Raw genomic sequence first — 16,618 nt, 5'->3', positions numbered from 1 at the left:
ACCAGCAGCTCCACGGGAGAAAAATGAGCCAGTCTGTTTCCATAAAGATTTACAGCCTTGAAAACCCCATCGGGGTCACTATAAGTCAGAATCGACTCAGTGACACTGAGTTTGGTTTGGCGTTTTGCCTCTCTCTGATTTAAACTGGCAGAAAAGTTGATGCAAGTGCTGGCAGCCTGTGCATATTGCCAACTCAAACAGCTCCCTAAGAATGGCACAGAGAAAGGACATGCTCAATCAGGAGGTGTGATGACAATCCCATTCTCAGAAGAAGGCCCTGGGAGTTGTCAGGCCATCCTTAAGGAATGCTAGTTGGGTTGATGGTCTCTACGCTTTCAGGAGGTTCTCAGTATTTGCTGACTGTTGCATTCATTTGGATGGAATGAGTGCACACCAACATCCTCCACATGAAAACGTATTTACTACCTACCTCTGTGGGGCCCTATGATATGTTGTAATGCAGAGCAAACAGGTTTTCTGCAACTTGGAAATCTGTGACTATGACCTAGAACACTGATATAGACAGATATGAATGGAATACGGTCAGCTGAACAAATATTAAAGAAGTCCATAGATTAATAAAAAATATTAACATTTAGTACAAGTAGAGTGAGTACATAACTTTAACTGGGAATGTTGGCAGGAAGCCTTGAGGAGCGGATGCTCAGATTGGATAAGGCTATAGAGAATTCACGACTTTTTCCTAATTAACCTTCACGCAATGCAGCAGAATGATAAAATAAATCTGGCCTTCCCACACTTATTTGGAACCTGCTTTGGAAATTTCCCCAGAAAGTCAAGGTCTTGGGACCATTTTTAAGACCTGTTAATTACTCATTACAGGCTAAAGGCAAAATCTCCAGCAAATCTAGACCCTTTTCAAATGAGGGGAATAAAACTAATTTCCTTCCTTTGCTTCCACAAAGGAATTAATAAGAAATAATAGTATTAGTAGAACACTCTACAATGGAGGCAGCACTTTTTCCCCTGCCTGTCTCTTTTGGACCTCGCAATGGCCTTGGTGAAGAGGGCATTGTTGTCGTTGTCAGGTGCTGTCCAACTGGTTCCAACGCACAGCAGAACAAACCACTGCCTGGTCCTGCACCAGCCTCATGATCACTGCTGTGCCTGAGCCCATTTCTTGCAGCCACAGGGTCTGTCCTCCTCACTGAGGGTCTTCGCCCTTTGCACTGACCCTCTGCTTTACCGAGCATGATGTCCTTCCTTCTCCAGGGACCGGGCACAACTGAAAACATGACCAAAGTACAAGAGGTGAAGTCTTGCCATGCTTGCTTCTAAGGAACATCTGGTTATACTTCTTCAAAGACATATTTGTTTGTTCTTCTGGAAATCCATGGTATTTTCTATATTCTTCTCCAATACCACAATCTAAATGTGCCAATTCTTCTTCCGTCTTCCTTATTCATTATCCAGCTTTCACATGCATATGAGGCAATTGACAATACCATGACGTGGGTCTGGAGCTCTGGTGGCGTAGTGCCTAAGGCACTTGACTGCTAACCGGAAGGCTGGGGTTCAAACCCACCAGCCACTCCTCAGAAGGAAGGTTGGACAATCTACTTCGTAGTGACGCCACCTCGGAAACCCAAGGAGGGGTCAGGTGCACCTTCCTCTTCACAGTGACCTCTTCGCTCTCAGAAGTCTTCTGCAACAGATTTTCCCAGTGCAATGCATAGAGAAGTGAAGCGAATTTCCTGCATAATGGGGATACAAACGCTGCTAAATACTTCCCTGTGACATATTTTAAGATTAGAATTAGATAGCAGATAGCAAGTCCTTTGAAAATTTTATTATTAAAACATTTTGTAGGTAAGATACATCTGTCAATCAGCAAATAATTATCTAGTGCTAGTAGGTGGCAAGTCCAGTTCTATACACCTACACACAGAGTCATATAATCACCTCTGGCCTCAGCAAGTTTACAATCCATGTAAGAAGGCAACATTGTGAATATTCTCTGGGGATTTAGACCAATGAAGATTGATAAGGACTGGCCTGGTTGGAGAAGGCTCAATGAAGAGGAAATGCGTGTAAAATTGGGAAGGATGCCAGGGCAGAGTGAAAAAAAACAAGGGCAATTTGTGGGAGAAAAAGGGAGCCCATGGGAAAGCAAACCATCAACCATCTGCCATGAGGTGACTGATTCATGGTGACCCATGTGTATCAAAGCAGAACTGTGCTCCACAGGGTTTCCAATGGCTGTTCTTTCCGAAGTTAATCACCAGGCCTTTATTCCAAGCCACATCTGGGTAAACACGAACCTTCAATCTTTTGATTAGCAGACAAGTACATGAAGCATTTACACTACCCATGGGCTCAAATGGTGTCAGTGTATGTGGAAAGCAAAAGAGAAAAGTGGGACATTGGTCCACAGATACCTAGCATAGCTTTTAAATATATCCCACATCTCTTAAGAAGCAGTCAGTAAAGAAAAAGAATTTTCAAAGAACAAAGGTGGACCTCGATTAAGTAGTGAATTCCCCCAAATCTTATCAATTAGATAATTATTGCTTCTTCCTGGAAAGCAGAAGTTTCTTCCCCAAGGCATTAGAACTGTCTGCAAAGTTCCTAGGTTATGAGAGGAAGAAGCTCTAGTACTTATTTTATTCTATGAATAGGGCAACCATTGAAAATTTTTGAATAAGGGTATGAAAGCAGAGGTTAAAGAGCATTAAACTGGCTGTGGTGTGCGACATAGGTTAAAGTGGAGAGAGAATGATGTCAGCAAATATGACTAGATCTCAAGTATTATCCGGTTAAGGGATAATGAGGGCCCCTAGGGGAGTTTTCCATTAGAATGAGAAAAAGTCACATAAAAGATTAATTACACAGTTCAAATTCATAGGACTCAATGACTGATAAAATGAAAAGGAGAGGAAAATATAGAAGATTTTACTCAAAGTTTTAAATTTGGAAGAACTCCGAGGAAACATTACTATTGATGAATATAGAGATGAGCCTTTGTTGGTTACCATGGGTGAGAGGGGACGGGAGGGAACACTGAAAACATTAAAATAATAATAATAATAAATTAAAATAGAGATGTGCATCAGTGAGGTTGTAGTAGAAAAAAAGGATCTTTCCTGGTGGGGATATTACCCTTCCCTCATCTATCTGATATGAATGAGGAACAGCAGTTCCTTTTTATGCTCTATTGGAAAAGGGAACTCTACCTTAAAGACGATGGAAGGCAAATGCCCAAAGGTGTCAAGGTTTATGGCCACTGTTAACTTTCTAACACCTTGAAGTTGGCCTGGCCAGGTGTCAGGACATAAAGCTGACTGTGTGTGGATGTTAGGGAAAGAGGGATGACACAATCCTGATGCAGGGACAGGAACACCAAGCCACTGTTCTGCTACCCAGCGGGAGTATGCCTGGAGCCGGGACTCACCCAGCGGGAGCGCGCCTGGAGCCGGGACTCACCCAGCGGGAGCGCGCCTGGAGCCGGGACTCACCCAGCGGGAGCGCGCCTGGAGCCGGGACTCACCCAGCGGAAGCGCGCCTGGAGTCGGGACTCACCCAGCGGGAGTGTGTCTGGAGCCGGGACTTAGTACACAGAGTATTTCCATTTCTGCATCACTGTTACCTCATCACACATCAACCTAGCCTCCCAGTCTATACAGAGGAGAACAACGCAACTCACAAGAAGCAGGGAATAAGGACAAAGGTCTGAAAGGGTGTTGCAAGGGCTGTTGCACATTTTCTAGATTATGGTGCCCGTGGTTCAAATGAATACTAGCGTGGAGATGATGTGCACTGGGTTGGGTTTATTTCATTTCCCTTTCTAGGGAAGGAGGACGAGCAGTGAGTTGCATCCTGGTTTCCATATTCCAGCAGAGTTTTATCCGAGAGAAAAAAATACCTATTTTCCCTTGTATTCAATCTAGCCCTTGAATTTTTTCAGTCCTCATATCACTATGTAGGTTCCAGTTTTCTAAATAAAACATATAGGAAGAGGAGCTTGACACATTACAAGCTATTAACCTTATAAAGTGTGCTCCTTGATATTTATTTTGGTTAATTAAAAAAATATAATAAGCCTATGGGTTCGTGGCCTTGCTTAATATCTAGCCCAGCTGTTAGTTAAATCTGTAAATCTTGTCCTGCACCTGTAAATTTTGTCCCAAGAACACACGCAGAGGAAGGCACATGAATTGCATTGTGGGAGTTGTAGTCCTGGGTGACTTTCTTTTCTCCCAGCCCTTGACTCAGGGTTTGATTCCGGGATTGTTGAGCCCCAAAACTAAACCTAACCCACTGCCGTCAGGAGCTACCAATTAGCTGGGGCCATGTCAGTGAGGCCGTGGTCCAACCACGAAAGCCAGTGTGGTGAGTCTCGCACAACGATTGGCCAGTTGGTGACCCTGGGGGGCGGGGAAATGGGGCGGGCCGGGCGGCCGAGACGATTGGTTGGGAAGCCCTTGGAGGCGGGCGGGGATTGGCTGCGTGATGGGGTAGGGACGACTGGGAAGGGGCGGAGGAGGGAGGCCGGAGCAGGAAGAGCAGTGGTAAGGCGGCGTTAGCGGTGGCTGAGGCTGCGGTGGTGGCAGAGGCGAAGGCGACAGCTCCAAGGGGTGGCAGCGGCCCCGAGAGCAGGATGCGAGTCGGGGTCGGGCTGACGCTGCTGCTCTGTGCGGCGCTGCTGGGCTTGGCCTCGGCGTCCTCGGGTCAGTATCCGCCCTTTCGGGCTGGAGGCCCGGAGCCACCGCCCCCCCTCCCCCGGTCTCTATCTCTGCTGTGGGGGCTCCGAGCTGGAACTCAGCTTTCTCTCTGGTCACACCTCGCACGGCCTGTCACTCGCTCCTTCTTAGGGCTCCGGTTGGTCTGGGCCACAAAGGGTGTTCAGGGACCTGGAGTTGGGGCGGGGAGGGGAAGGGCGGGCGGTCAGCCTACTCACAGCTTCTGCACGTAATAAACTTCATACACGGCTCCTTCTCGAGAATGAAGAATCGACCCCAGGAGAATGATTCCCGACAGCTGGCCTGGCCCCACAGTGACACACGAGTCCTGACCCTCCTTATGTAGCTTACGTGCTGCATCGAGTCAGGAGCTCTGGATTTCTGATTTGTAGGCGAGGAAATTGGCATATTTGAGCTGTCACTTTGAGCAGAGCAGGGGCTATCAGGACGAGGATGTTGACAGGGGTTTGATAGATGAGTTTGCTTAGATGGCACCGGTCTCTTTTGTCTATTTAAAAATGAAGACGTTTGATGTAATTGTACCCACCACACCCATCCCCTTTTTAAAAATCTTCCCGGAAAAGTGATGTTTACCTCTGGCACGGTGTTTCTGAATCGCTCCATGTTTGTTTATAATGACTTTATGATTTTGAAAAAATCGTGGTCCCTACAAGTTCAGAATGAATAACAAATAGTTTCAGTTTTTTATGTAGCTATAAAAACTCATGTGCTTATATAGGGCTTTCCGATTAGCTATACTGTGGTTGTGAAAATGATTTTTTTAATGTTTTACTCTGTCTACTTCCGAAAACTTCTCTTTTCTGAGTGATAATAAAGGAACAATTAGTATGGTGAAGTTTAGGGATTTAAATCCGTTTCAGTTAAGAAAGCAGCTGTCCTGCAGCTTTAAATCTTTTTTGAAACAAAACAGGATATAAATAAGTCAGCTTTTTTTTTTTTCAACAGAAAATTTCCCAGATGGTTGCTTGAATCCCCAAATTATCTGTCCTAGTTGAAAGTCATTCTACTTCTAAAGTCATAAAGCCATTCTGCTTCTAAAATAAGAGGTTCTAACCTAAAAATCCTATTCCTGATGTGATTTGAGATACCATATGAAAAGTTACAAGCATATGTTAGTTACTTACTCCCAGCATCATGCCTTAGGTGCACCCCTTTCCCCATTTGTAGTGATGGTTTGCATTCATGACCAAGTCTTTAAATAATACATGTAACTCTCAACAATGAACTTTGATAATTATTTGATCAAAGGAAAGATGAAGTGAAGCTGTTGAGTTTAATGGGTAAAGGTACTTGGTGGCCCATGAACTGTGTGCATTAGAATCCTTCTGATGTGTTACACTAAAGTCTGAGAACTACTACTTAAAAAGTGTGGTTTATAGCCTCTTGAGTTCAGATTTCAGAATTTAAAGAAAATTAAAGCCTACATTTTCCTATGCCTCAGTTTGTTTAATATTCTGAAGATGATACTAAAGAAGAAATTTAGTCAACACTTGGGATTCTCAGGATGTTATAATAAGGTTTACTTACTTTGGACAAATAGAAGACTTGATACTTAAGTGTTACATCTCTGGGTTCTGTTAAAGTAAGCAGAGGATTCAAGAATTATCTGCTCTGGTTTTCATCATATTTAAAACTGTGCCAAAACATTTCTTTGGAAGAGGCAATAACCTTACTTAGTTAGAACTGAGATCATATGGATGTGCATGCTGACAGCTGGTAAAGGTGCACCGTGTGCCCTGCACTGGCTCAGGTATCGTAAAACACTTGTGTGTGATAAAGTTTTATAAGTTGAGTACATGGGTTTTGAGTTGGCCTCATTTCTAATGTTTAAAGCTTTATTAGTATATAAAAATCAATTTTATATGACTATTTAAAATTAACACCCAAAAAAATGATAATTTTGTGTTGTCCTAAAGTTTGAATGTTAGTGGTTACCTAGGGCCAGTTGCATTTATTATCAAGTAGAATCTGGTCAGCCAACAAAGGGGATCTTGATCTATCACAATTAATAGCTGATTGGTGACTGTCTTGTTTCAGAACCATGTAAAAATATGATACTTTTTTAGAAATGTTTTTTATGTGCATGAGTTAATTTAAAGGACATGAAACAGATGTTTCTCTTTTTGTCAAGGTAATAGTGCAAACTGCTATGATTTTTTTTTTTTTGGCTCAGATATTGGTTATTTTTTGGCAGGAAATGGCAAATGCTTTTCTTTTTCTTTGTTCCACTCAGTGTTAACATAGTCTTTTTAAATTCAATTAAATATTATAATTAATAATTATATTAATACCATAAATTTATAGAGTAACTTTCAAATTGCAGAGTATGTTTAATTTCAGTGTTTAGTTTCTTCACGTTACTATTTATCAACAAGACATATGGCATTGTCCGCTTTTGACAAATGGAGAAAATGGAGTGAGCAGCATACCGTGTCCGATTTTGTGTGTCAGAATGAATATGTAATGAAGCCAGGTCTCCGACCTAGCTCCCTCGGCCTGAGATTTGGGGTTATTTAAAATCAGGCGTGTCCTAGGGTGTGGATAGAATCAGTGCAGAGCAGAAGACAGGATATCTGGTCTCTTTTCACCAAACTGTTCAGAATTTTCTGTTTGAAGGAGTTACCAATCTGTTTCATTTGCATGACAAGTGGGAAAATTAATTTTTAACAATCACTTTTCCCTGAGCAAATGTCCCTGGTACTATACAGCTTTGTTAGCTGATATAATAAAAATGAAAATTGATCTTATTCAAAGGGAGATGAACAGTTAATAAAGTAGTCTAAACCTTTACATTTTGGATGTAATAGTGTTGAATCCATAGCCCTTTATTAAATTTTTTTTTTTTATTTCTCTTGTTGGATACCTGTGTTGTTATAAAAGCGTTGCCATTTGTTTTTGATTTATGCAGAACTTCACTGGCTTTAATCCTTACCTGATTATTGCAGTATCAGAAATTCTTCTTTGAAAGTGTTATGTAAATGGGTCTTTCAGTTTGAAAAAGAAAAGTAGCTTATGGTGTAAGAAGACCATCTGGAGTCAGCTTTCCCGGTTTAGTAAATATGAAAGAATTCTCTTATTCACCAGTAATCTTAGTATATATTCCTGGTTTGGGTAGAGAGAGGGAGAGAAAGAGAGAAGCATGATGCAATTCATGTGAAATAACCCTGATGTCTCAAGTTCCCATGGCTCTTAGAGTTCAGACACATATTTTGCTATTGGAATGTCTACCAACCTGTAGTGCCTCAAACTTACATGTCCTTAGATGTATTTATAGGTATCTGTATTATTTATGAGGAGTTCTGGTGGTGCAGTGGTTAAAGCCTTTGGCTGCTAACCAGAAGGTCGGTGGTTCAAACCTATCAGCTACTCGGTGGGAGAACAATGCGGGAGTCTGGTTTCCATAAAGATTTACGGTCTTGGAAACCCTATGAGGCAGTTCTACTCTGTTCTTTAGGGTCACTGTGAGTCGGAGTGGACTCAATGACAGTGCAGTGGTTAAAGCATTTGGGTGCTAACCACAAGGTTGGTGGTTCAAACCTATCAGCTACTCGGTGGGTGAAAGATGTGGCGGTCTGGCTTCCATAAAGATTTACGGTCTTGGAAACCCTATGAGGTAGTTCTCCTTTGTCCTTTAGGGTCACTGTGAGTTGGAATGGACTCAATAGCAGTAGGTTTGTTTTGTTTGGTATGTTACTTACACAGCTCTAGTTGTTCAGTGGTTAAATAGCTCGACTGCAAACTGAAAAGTCAATGGTTTGAACCCGTGAGGCGCTCCACAGGATAAAGATGAAGTAGTTTGCTTTCATAAAGGTTTGCAGTGATGAAAGCTATGGGGCAGTTCTACTCTGTCCAATAGGGTCATTAGGAATCAGAACTGACTCAACAGCAGTTGGTTTCCTTGGGATATTATTTACTTATTTACTACCTGTGTAACCTGTTGTTAAGAGGTATTGAATTTAATGATAAAAGTATTAGTGATCTCAGATTTCAACCTATTCTAAAGTTTTAGTATTCTGGGATGTGTCACATATTGATTAAGTAGTTAATATTTGCAATTAATTAAATATATCCACAAATACTACATTGATATATAATAGAAATGAAGAATTTTTTTCTTTATTCAAAAATTGGCTGAAACTGGAGATTTTGTTTTGTTTTTTGCTTAAATCTTCTATTTTGACTTGAGCCATACATTAGGTCTTAAAAAAATCAAAAATTACTGTGAAGGATAATTGTTAATTAATTGATATTACTACTTACATGTTATTGGCAGTATGAGACTAATACATGACATGTCCCTCCCTTCCCACCTGTCAAAACTGGAATGTCCTTTGAGGGTAATCTAAAAGTAGTGAATGGGAATAGCAGCTATAATTTAATTTCCTTGAATTGACAGTACTTCATATATGGCAAAACCTCACTCATGGACTGATTTTCTTAGATATTTAAAAAAAAAGTCCTGTGAAATATGGGTATTGTGTGGATAATAATTTGGTTGTACTCTTAATGTTAGCTAAGTACTTTGTTAATACCAATTCTAAAACATCATTTTGTTATAGGGTAGCAAAGTTATAAGTTATGAATAATATTTAAGGTATAACCATATGAAGCAAAGATAAATAACAACTGTAATACTAAATTTTCTAGTTGAAAACAAATGATGGTACAGCATTTTGTCTACTGGTTAACTTCTGATACAGTTTATGGAGTAGGCAATGCCAAAACTCACTTCTGGATAGAATCAGGTAACTTTACTGCAAGAAGGAAACTTACTTTGTTTTTCTTCTTTCTTTTTTTTTTTTAAACTGTCAAGGAATATAGAGATCAAACATTTGAGCATGAACATTGAGTTGTTACATGTGTTTACACAAGAGAAGGAAAAAGGATAACAAACAGCCAGAGTAGAAGTAGTAGCAGGAAAACATAAACAAGAATAATAGAAGGAAAACTAATGTAATTGGACCAAATCCAAAGCAGCCTACTTGTGTTGGGAAGAAAGGTAGAACTAGTTGACTGTTTCTTTTCTTAAACCAAACTCACTGCCATCAAGTCTTATACCCAACTCCTAGCGACCTCTCCTTGGGTTTCTGAGGTGGTATCACTACTGAAGTAGATTGCCCAGCTTTCCTTCCAAGAAGTGGCTAGTGAGTTTGAACCGCCAGCCTTCTGGTTAGCAGTCAAATGCCTTAGGCACTATGCTACCAGCCTTCTTAATACATAGACTTCATGTGACTCAATTCATGATGGTCTGGTGCTGTTTTTCACCTGCATCTGGGTATCTGGTTATTTCTTCAATAATGCTGTGGCTTAGTGAACAGTAACATGCAATCGCTGAAATAGGTGAATGGAATTCTAGATCTTGAGCAGAAGAAAAGAATAGGTGGAAGCCTGAACACCAAAATACAGAGGTTTCTTTTTATGAACTAAGAAATTTATTCTCAGTGATAGACTAAAATATCTGGACGAATTGGTGGAATCTAAAGAAGTGTCTGGTTTTTGGTGGTGTTTGTCGGTGGTATTCCTGTCTGTGTAACAAATGAAGCTGTTTTTCTTAGAGAAAGAGAATAATTTAACCCTCTCCCCACTTTATTTAAAAGTTTATTTTAAACTTTTCTAACCAGTCACAGAATACAACCATAAGTCTAGATTTATTTATCTAATCTCTGATCGTTTTCTTTTTAAAATGATAGCTTTAGTTTCCCAATAAAAGATGACTAAATTGTCTTCAAATTTCTTTGCAGATGAGGAAGGCAGCCAGGATGAATCTTTAGACTCCAAGGTATGTGCTAAAATTTGCAGTGACCGGTATTTTTTGCCCAATTTAAAACCATGGATTCTGTATCCTAGAAAGAGACAAAGTCTGTATCATGTGAATAACTAATTAAAATTAAAAGAAATATAGTGTTGGCGGACATTGGTCCTATAAGTTTATGTGAATGAGCAGAATTCCCAGGTGTATAGTAGAGCTGACAAGGGGCAAGATTGTGGTCACTGCTTGGTCACAGCCAGCTACCCAGAGGGAACGAGTAGTTGAACCTGTGGGCTTGGGACCATAGTCACAGGGGACATCAAGCTCAATTGGCATAACATACTACACAAAACATTGTTCCACCTCCTACTTTGGTGAGTAGCGACTGGGATCTTAAAAGCTAGCAAGTTGCCATCTAGATGAAACGATGGGTCTCTCCTCATCCAGAGCAAAGAAGAATGAAGAAAACCAAAAAGTCATGGAAACAATTAGTCCTAGCAACTGGTACACCATCCTATCTGCAGCCTATGTGACTATGAGGCCAGAAGAACTAGATGGTGCCCGGCTACCACTGTCATCCACTTGGAAGGGGATCTGTGTAGGAGATCCTTGATAGAGAGGGAGAACAATGTGGAACAAAACTCAAAATCATTTGGAGGGGAAAAAAAAGGGGGGGGGCAGGTTTGCTGGTCCGATAGAGCCTGGTGGAACCACTGAGACTATGGCCCCTAACTGCCCTTCAGATCTGGAATTGAACCCACACCTGTGGTTTCCAGGCAAATGAGTTGAACATTTACCTCAAGTAGATATTCTCCTTGGAGAGAACAATCATGGGAGAAAGAAGGGCTGCTTATGCACAGGGAGACAGCTCAGGGGGCAGGAGTCCATGGAGGGATGGACACAGGGAAGAGGTAACCATGGGGAGGAAGTCGGAGGGGAGCTGTTGCATTGTGGTCAACTGTGGTCAATGTCATGAGACAAAGTATATGTGAACTGCTGTATGGAAAGTGAATTTGCTCTGTAAATGTTCACCCAAATCATAATTAAAAAAAAGAAAAATAATAATAAAAGAAAAATTTAGGTGGTATCAATATTAATTGTGGCTCTTCTTAGGTGAAAAAAATGTTCTGCTCTGCAAGAGAGAAATTTATCTTTGCTTTTCACATATTATTATAATCTTAGAGCCTGAAGAATAGTAAAAGAGGGATACTAAATATTTCTTTCTTGAGTTTTGACTGTTAGGTTTCATTATAAGTCGAATGTGCAGTATAGTTGTATTTGTGTACCTGTGTGTATGTGTATGTGTGTGTGTGTTTAAGAACCTTCAGACAGTAACATTTTTGCTGCCTACTGAAAGATTGATTTTATTCTTATTTTTTTAATTTTTAGATTAACTTTTTAATTTTGAAGTTTTAACTCCATCGTGAGTTGTTTCCATTTATATCAGTTTTGAAATAAAAATTTAGAATAAGAATAAGGCTGATTATGTGTCCAAGGAAACCAGTCTGTCCCCTCCTCTCTGGAATAGAGGGAATATAGATACAAAACAGGAGATTACAGTACAGTGTGGAGCTGTAGAGGAAGGACCTAACCCAGACTTTGGGAGTTAAGGGAGGCTCTGCGGTGCCGAAAGTGACATCTAAATTGAAATCCAAAGAAAGAGTTGGCAGGAAAGGAAGAATATTTTGTGCAGAAGGAGTGAATAACACATGCTAACGCCTATCGAGATGGGCAAATGTGGCATATTCATGGAGCTAAAGGAAACGTTGTATGTGCATTAGTAAAAGTAATGGTCAAGTAGGGTTGAGGGAGTGTTGGTACTGTTAATATCTAAAATTATTCTATATTCCTAGACTTCTTTGCCATCAGATGAGTCGGTAAAGGACCACAGCCCAGCAGGCAGAGTAGTCGCTGGTCAGATATTTCTTGATTCAGAAGAATCGGAATTGGAAACCCCTATTCAAGAAGAGGAAGACCGCCTCAAGGGGCAAGAGGAGGAAAGTGTCACAGAAGAAATGAGTTTTCTAGAATCTCCAAATCCAGAAAACATGGACTATGAAGAAACAAAGAAAGTACGGAAACCAGGTAGTTTGGACATTTCCTTTGCCTTTGCATGATTTAGGAAGAAGACAACTGACATTTTAAAGCTACTGTGCAAAGCATGAAGAAGGCTAGTTTTATGAATTAGTAACCACATATAATATATAGAAAATGTAGTTTTTAGGATTTTCTAGATTCTAATACATCAAAATGATTCACTTAACAGATTTACTTTTTATGGTGTGAGTTATATAAGCTGAGCTCATATAGACAAAAATGCATTTGTATTATGGTATTAGTGTAACTTTTGTTTTAGACTCCATTATGTAAATCCATTTCTGAGAAATTTAAAATGAAATCAGTGTGGAAATTCAGACCGGAAGAATGATCTGATGTGCTGCTTTGTTTATTTGCAGAATTGTGTTAGGGTTTCTGCTGCAATAACCTTTCAGTCATCCTAGGTAATTTGAATCAGGCCTTTATCCCTCTGCAACCTTAATCCTCTTCTAACTTTCACCTTTTTGACAACCTCTACTTTGAAATTTATAACTTAATTTTTCTCACAGTGGAGTGTGCTGATTTAAAACGTATCCTTTTTTAAATTAATCACTAATATGTCCACTTTGCCCTGTCCCACCACCTTTCTGTCATTTAGTTTGTTATTTCAAAAAATCACCACCATGCCCACTTACTATTCCATTATTAGGTGCTCTTGAGAACTAATCCTAATTTAACTTTAAAAAATAAATTTTTTTACTATAAAATACCGTACTCAAAAATGTTGTTGTTATGTGCCATCAAGTCAGCCCCGACTCATACATAACGACCCCTCCTTGGGTTTCCAAGGCAGTATCACTACGGAAGTAGATTGCCCAACCTTCCTTCCGAGGAGTAGCTGGTGGGTTTGAACCATCAGCCTTCTGGTCAGCATTCAAGTGCCTTAAGCACTACACCACCAGAGCTCCCTACTCAAAAATAGAAAAACCAAAAACATTAAAAGTATTTTAATCCCATAAATTTAAAATAACTATTAACATCATGTTGAGTGCTTTTAGGCTTTTTTCTAGATATACAAATAGTTTCTAAGAAGACTAAATTGGGCTGCAATGCATATATTATTTTATAGCCTCCTTTTTTCACTTAACAGCTTACCATGAACAGTTTCCTTGTGGTTTAGTATTCTTTTATGATGGTTATGAAAAATTCCATGTATAAAATATACCATAACTTGTAAATAGGTTATTTATAATATTATTTTGGGATATTGTTTTGGGTATGTCTTTGTGAACATCTGTAGATTTTTTTTTTAATTATTACTGTGATTTGGGTGAAAGTTTACAGAACAGATTGGTTTTCCATTCACCAGTTCATACACATTTTGTTTTGTGACGTTCATTGCAGTTCACACAACTGTAAGAGCACTCTTCCTACTTCTTGCCTGTGTTTACCATTTTCCTTTGTCCTTTCCTATCCCTTCCTGCCTTCTGAGCTCTTGTGATCTTGTATGGTTGACTGCTCTAATGAGTGAGTACCTCCCTGGTGTTATTGTTTACTTTATAGGCTTGGCTATTGTAGGCCTGAAAGTTGAGCTACAAGGGTAAGTTCAGTTCCAGGCTTGAGGGGTATCTAAGGGCCATTGTCTTTGGGGGTTCCATCAGTCTCTATCAGACCAGTAAGCTCAGTCTTTTTATGATTTTGAGTTTTACCCCACATTTTTCTCCTATTCTTTCGAAGACTATCTATTGTGATCCTTTTCAACGGTCAGCAGTGGTAGCTAGGTACCATCTAGTTCTTGTCTCAGGGTCAAAGAGGCTGGGGTTCATTTAGTCCATAGTCCTTTGGACTGATTTTTTTCTTATGTCTTTAATTTTTCTCATTCTTCCTTGCTCTGCATGGGGAGAAGCCAACTGTTGCACCTTAGATGGCCACAAAGAAGCCTGTAAGCCCCCAGTCATTACTCACCAAAGTAGGATTCAGAACATTGTCTGTGTGGCTTATAATATGCCATTTGGTCTTAGTGTCCTCTGAAACTATGGTCCTGAGCTTCCAGGCCCAGCGACTCATTCCCTCAAGGTCTTTGATAAGGGCTAAGAGCTTTTCATAATTTTACCCCCTATCGTCTCTACTATATTCATAGATAGATATATTTGTAGCACATATAAATACATATGTAGAAATAGCCTTAGTTTTTTAATGATTTTTATTTTACTTTTGGTTTCAGTTTGTTTTACTTTATTCCTAAAACATGAAAAGGCTTACACATTTATACATAGGTAGTATGTACTGTAAATTACATACTCCTGGCTCTGTGTAAGTGCAGTCCCAACTACATTAGAACTGGAGTTACATGGCAATTACTTCTACACTTGCACTGTTTTCCTTCTCATTCATGTCACTTCCAGAGAGACTGACATCCTAAAATCCAAGTTGACCCTCTCACTCCCCTGTTTACAGCCCTTCCTTGCCTCCTCTTTTGTCTGTGAAGTGAGTGCACACTCCTTAGCGTGGCGCACAGAGCCTCCATCTCTGGTGTACCAACTGGCATCTGCAACTTCATCTGTGCAACTCTTCCGCAAGTACCCTCTTTCAGCAGTTCTTCAGATACATCATGCAGTTTATAACTCTGGGCCGTTGTACCTATTTTCCCCACTGCTTAGACTGCCTTTCTCACCCCCTCACCCAGATCGATCTATCAATGGCAGTTGAAGACTCTCCTATTCATTAGAGCTTCCTATCTGTTCTCCATACTTTTGCCCTTTCCCCCTAATGTCAGATCTCTGCACAGCAGCGAAATTGATCTTTCTTGTTCGGAAGTCTCTCAGGGCTTCCTATCACTCTCAGAATAATATCTAAACGCCTTACTTTTACTAACGAGGCCTTGCATGATCAGGCCTCTCTCTCTGACTTCATCTCCTGCTGCTCCCCTAACTCATGTGTCTCCAGCCACACTTGCCTTCTTGCTGTTTCTTGAGCATTTCACGCTTATTCCTATCATGTCTGGGGTCCTCATATCAGCGCAGGTTCAGTTCACAAGGAAGATGCATAGGACCCAGCATATACTGATATTCACAGTCACGATTTATTACAGCAAAGGCAAAATGAGCAGAGGGAAAAGGCACATGAGGCAAAGTCCAGAAGAAGCTAGGTGCCAGCTTCCTAGAGACCTTCCAGGAGTCAGGCAGGACCCGCTTAGTTCCCTCTGCAGCAGATTAGGACAGCTAACTAGAAGTGCAGTGTTGTCTAACAGGAAAGCCTGGTAGAGGCTCAGTGCCCAGGGATTTTCGTGGAGGCTGAGTTAAGCACTCGATTACTAACCAGAGAGTTGGCAGTTGGCAATTCAGACCTACCCAGAGGCACCTTGGAAGAGGGGCTTGGTAACCTGCTTCTGAAAGGCCACAGCCTTGAAAACCCTGTGGAGTGCAGTTCCACCATACACATAGGGGTCGCCGTGGGTCAGAATTGACTTGATGGCAATGGGTTTGATTTTTTGGCTTTGGTCACCCCCTGCCTTAGTATTTACCAACATTGCCAACTCCTGGAAAGAAAGCAGGTGTTCACCATAAACCGTGTTTGCACAAACAGCTTAGATACGGTGAGCCACTCTTAATCAGTTCAGGTGGTGGGAATCTGACCAGACACCAGCCAAAGGCCAGCCGTATAAGTAGACCTTTCAAAACTTAGAAGCCAGGCCTGCTGTGTTAACTCCTTGCTGCATAGTTCATCCCCTTGGCCCTTGGCCAAGGCATCTTTACAGCAAAATTATTGATTTGACCCCATACAGCAGGGTAAGACTAGCCTGCAGAATTGATATCAGTTATGCCGTAATAGGGTCCTAGACTTAGCCAGTTAAAACAGGTCCCATTAATCATAAAGTTTTATCTCAGATACCTCAAATAAAAAGAAATAAAAAAAAAAAGATTCCTCAAATAAAAAGAAAACTCGTTGCCGTCAAGTCGATTCTGACTCATAGCCACCCCTCCTTGGGTTTGTGAGGTGGTATCTCTACAGAAGTAGATTGCCCAGTCTTCCTTCCAAGGAGTGGGTAGTGTGTTTGAACCGCCAGCCTTCTGGTTAGCAGTCAGATGTCTTAGGCACTACACCACCTATA

At 40.7% G+C, this 16,618-nt stretch overlaps 1 protein-coding gene across 1 annotated transcript in view; it reads left to right on the top strand.

The window, feature by feature from the left end:
• Window positions 1–4,618: 4,618 nt before the first annotated feature.
• SEL1L (SEL1L adaptor subunit of ERAD E3 ubiquitin ligase) overlaps window positions 4,619–16,618 on the top strand; it is a 69,077-nt gene continuing 57,077 nt past the window's right edge. Inside the window, exons 1-3 of the mRNA XM_007951970.2 lie at window positions 4,619–4,688; window positions 10,463–10,500; window positions 12,324–12,555. Coding sequence (XP_007950161.1) covers window positions 4,619–4,688; window positions 10,463–10,500; window positions 12,324–12,555 — 340 coding nt within the window. The remainder of the gene's footprint in view (window positions 4,689–10,462; window positions 10,501–12,323; window positions 12,556–16,618) is intronic.

The sequence above is a fragment of the Orycteropus afer genome, unplaced genomic scaffold, assembly GCF_000298275.1.
Source record: "Orycteropus afer afer isolate SDZICR_OR568_19922 unplaced genomic scaffold, OryAfe1.0 scaffold00322, whole genome shotgun sequence".
Classification (NCBI taxonomy): Eukaryota; Metazoa; Chordata; class Mammalia; order Tubulidentata; family Orycteropodidae; genus Orycteropus; species Orycteropus afer.
The sequence above is the reverse complement of the archived record's forward strand: the minus strand, read 5'-3'. Positions and strand labels throughout refer to the sequence as shown.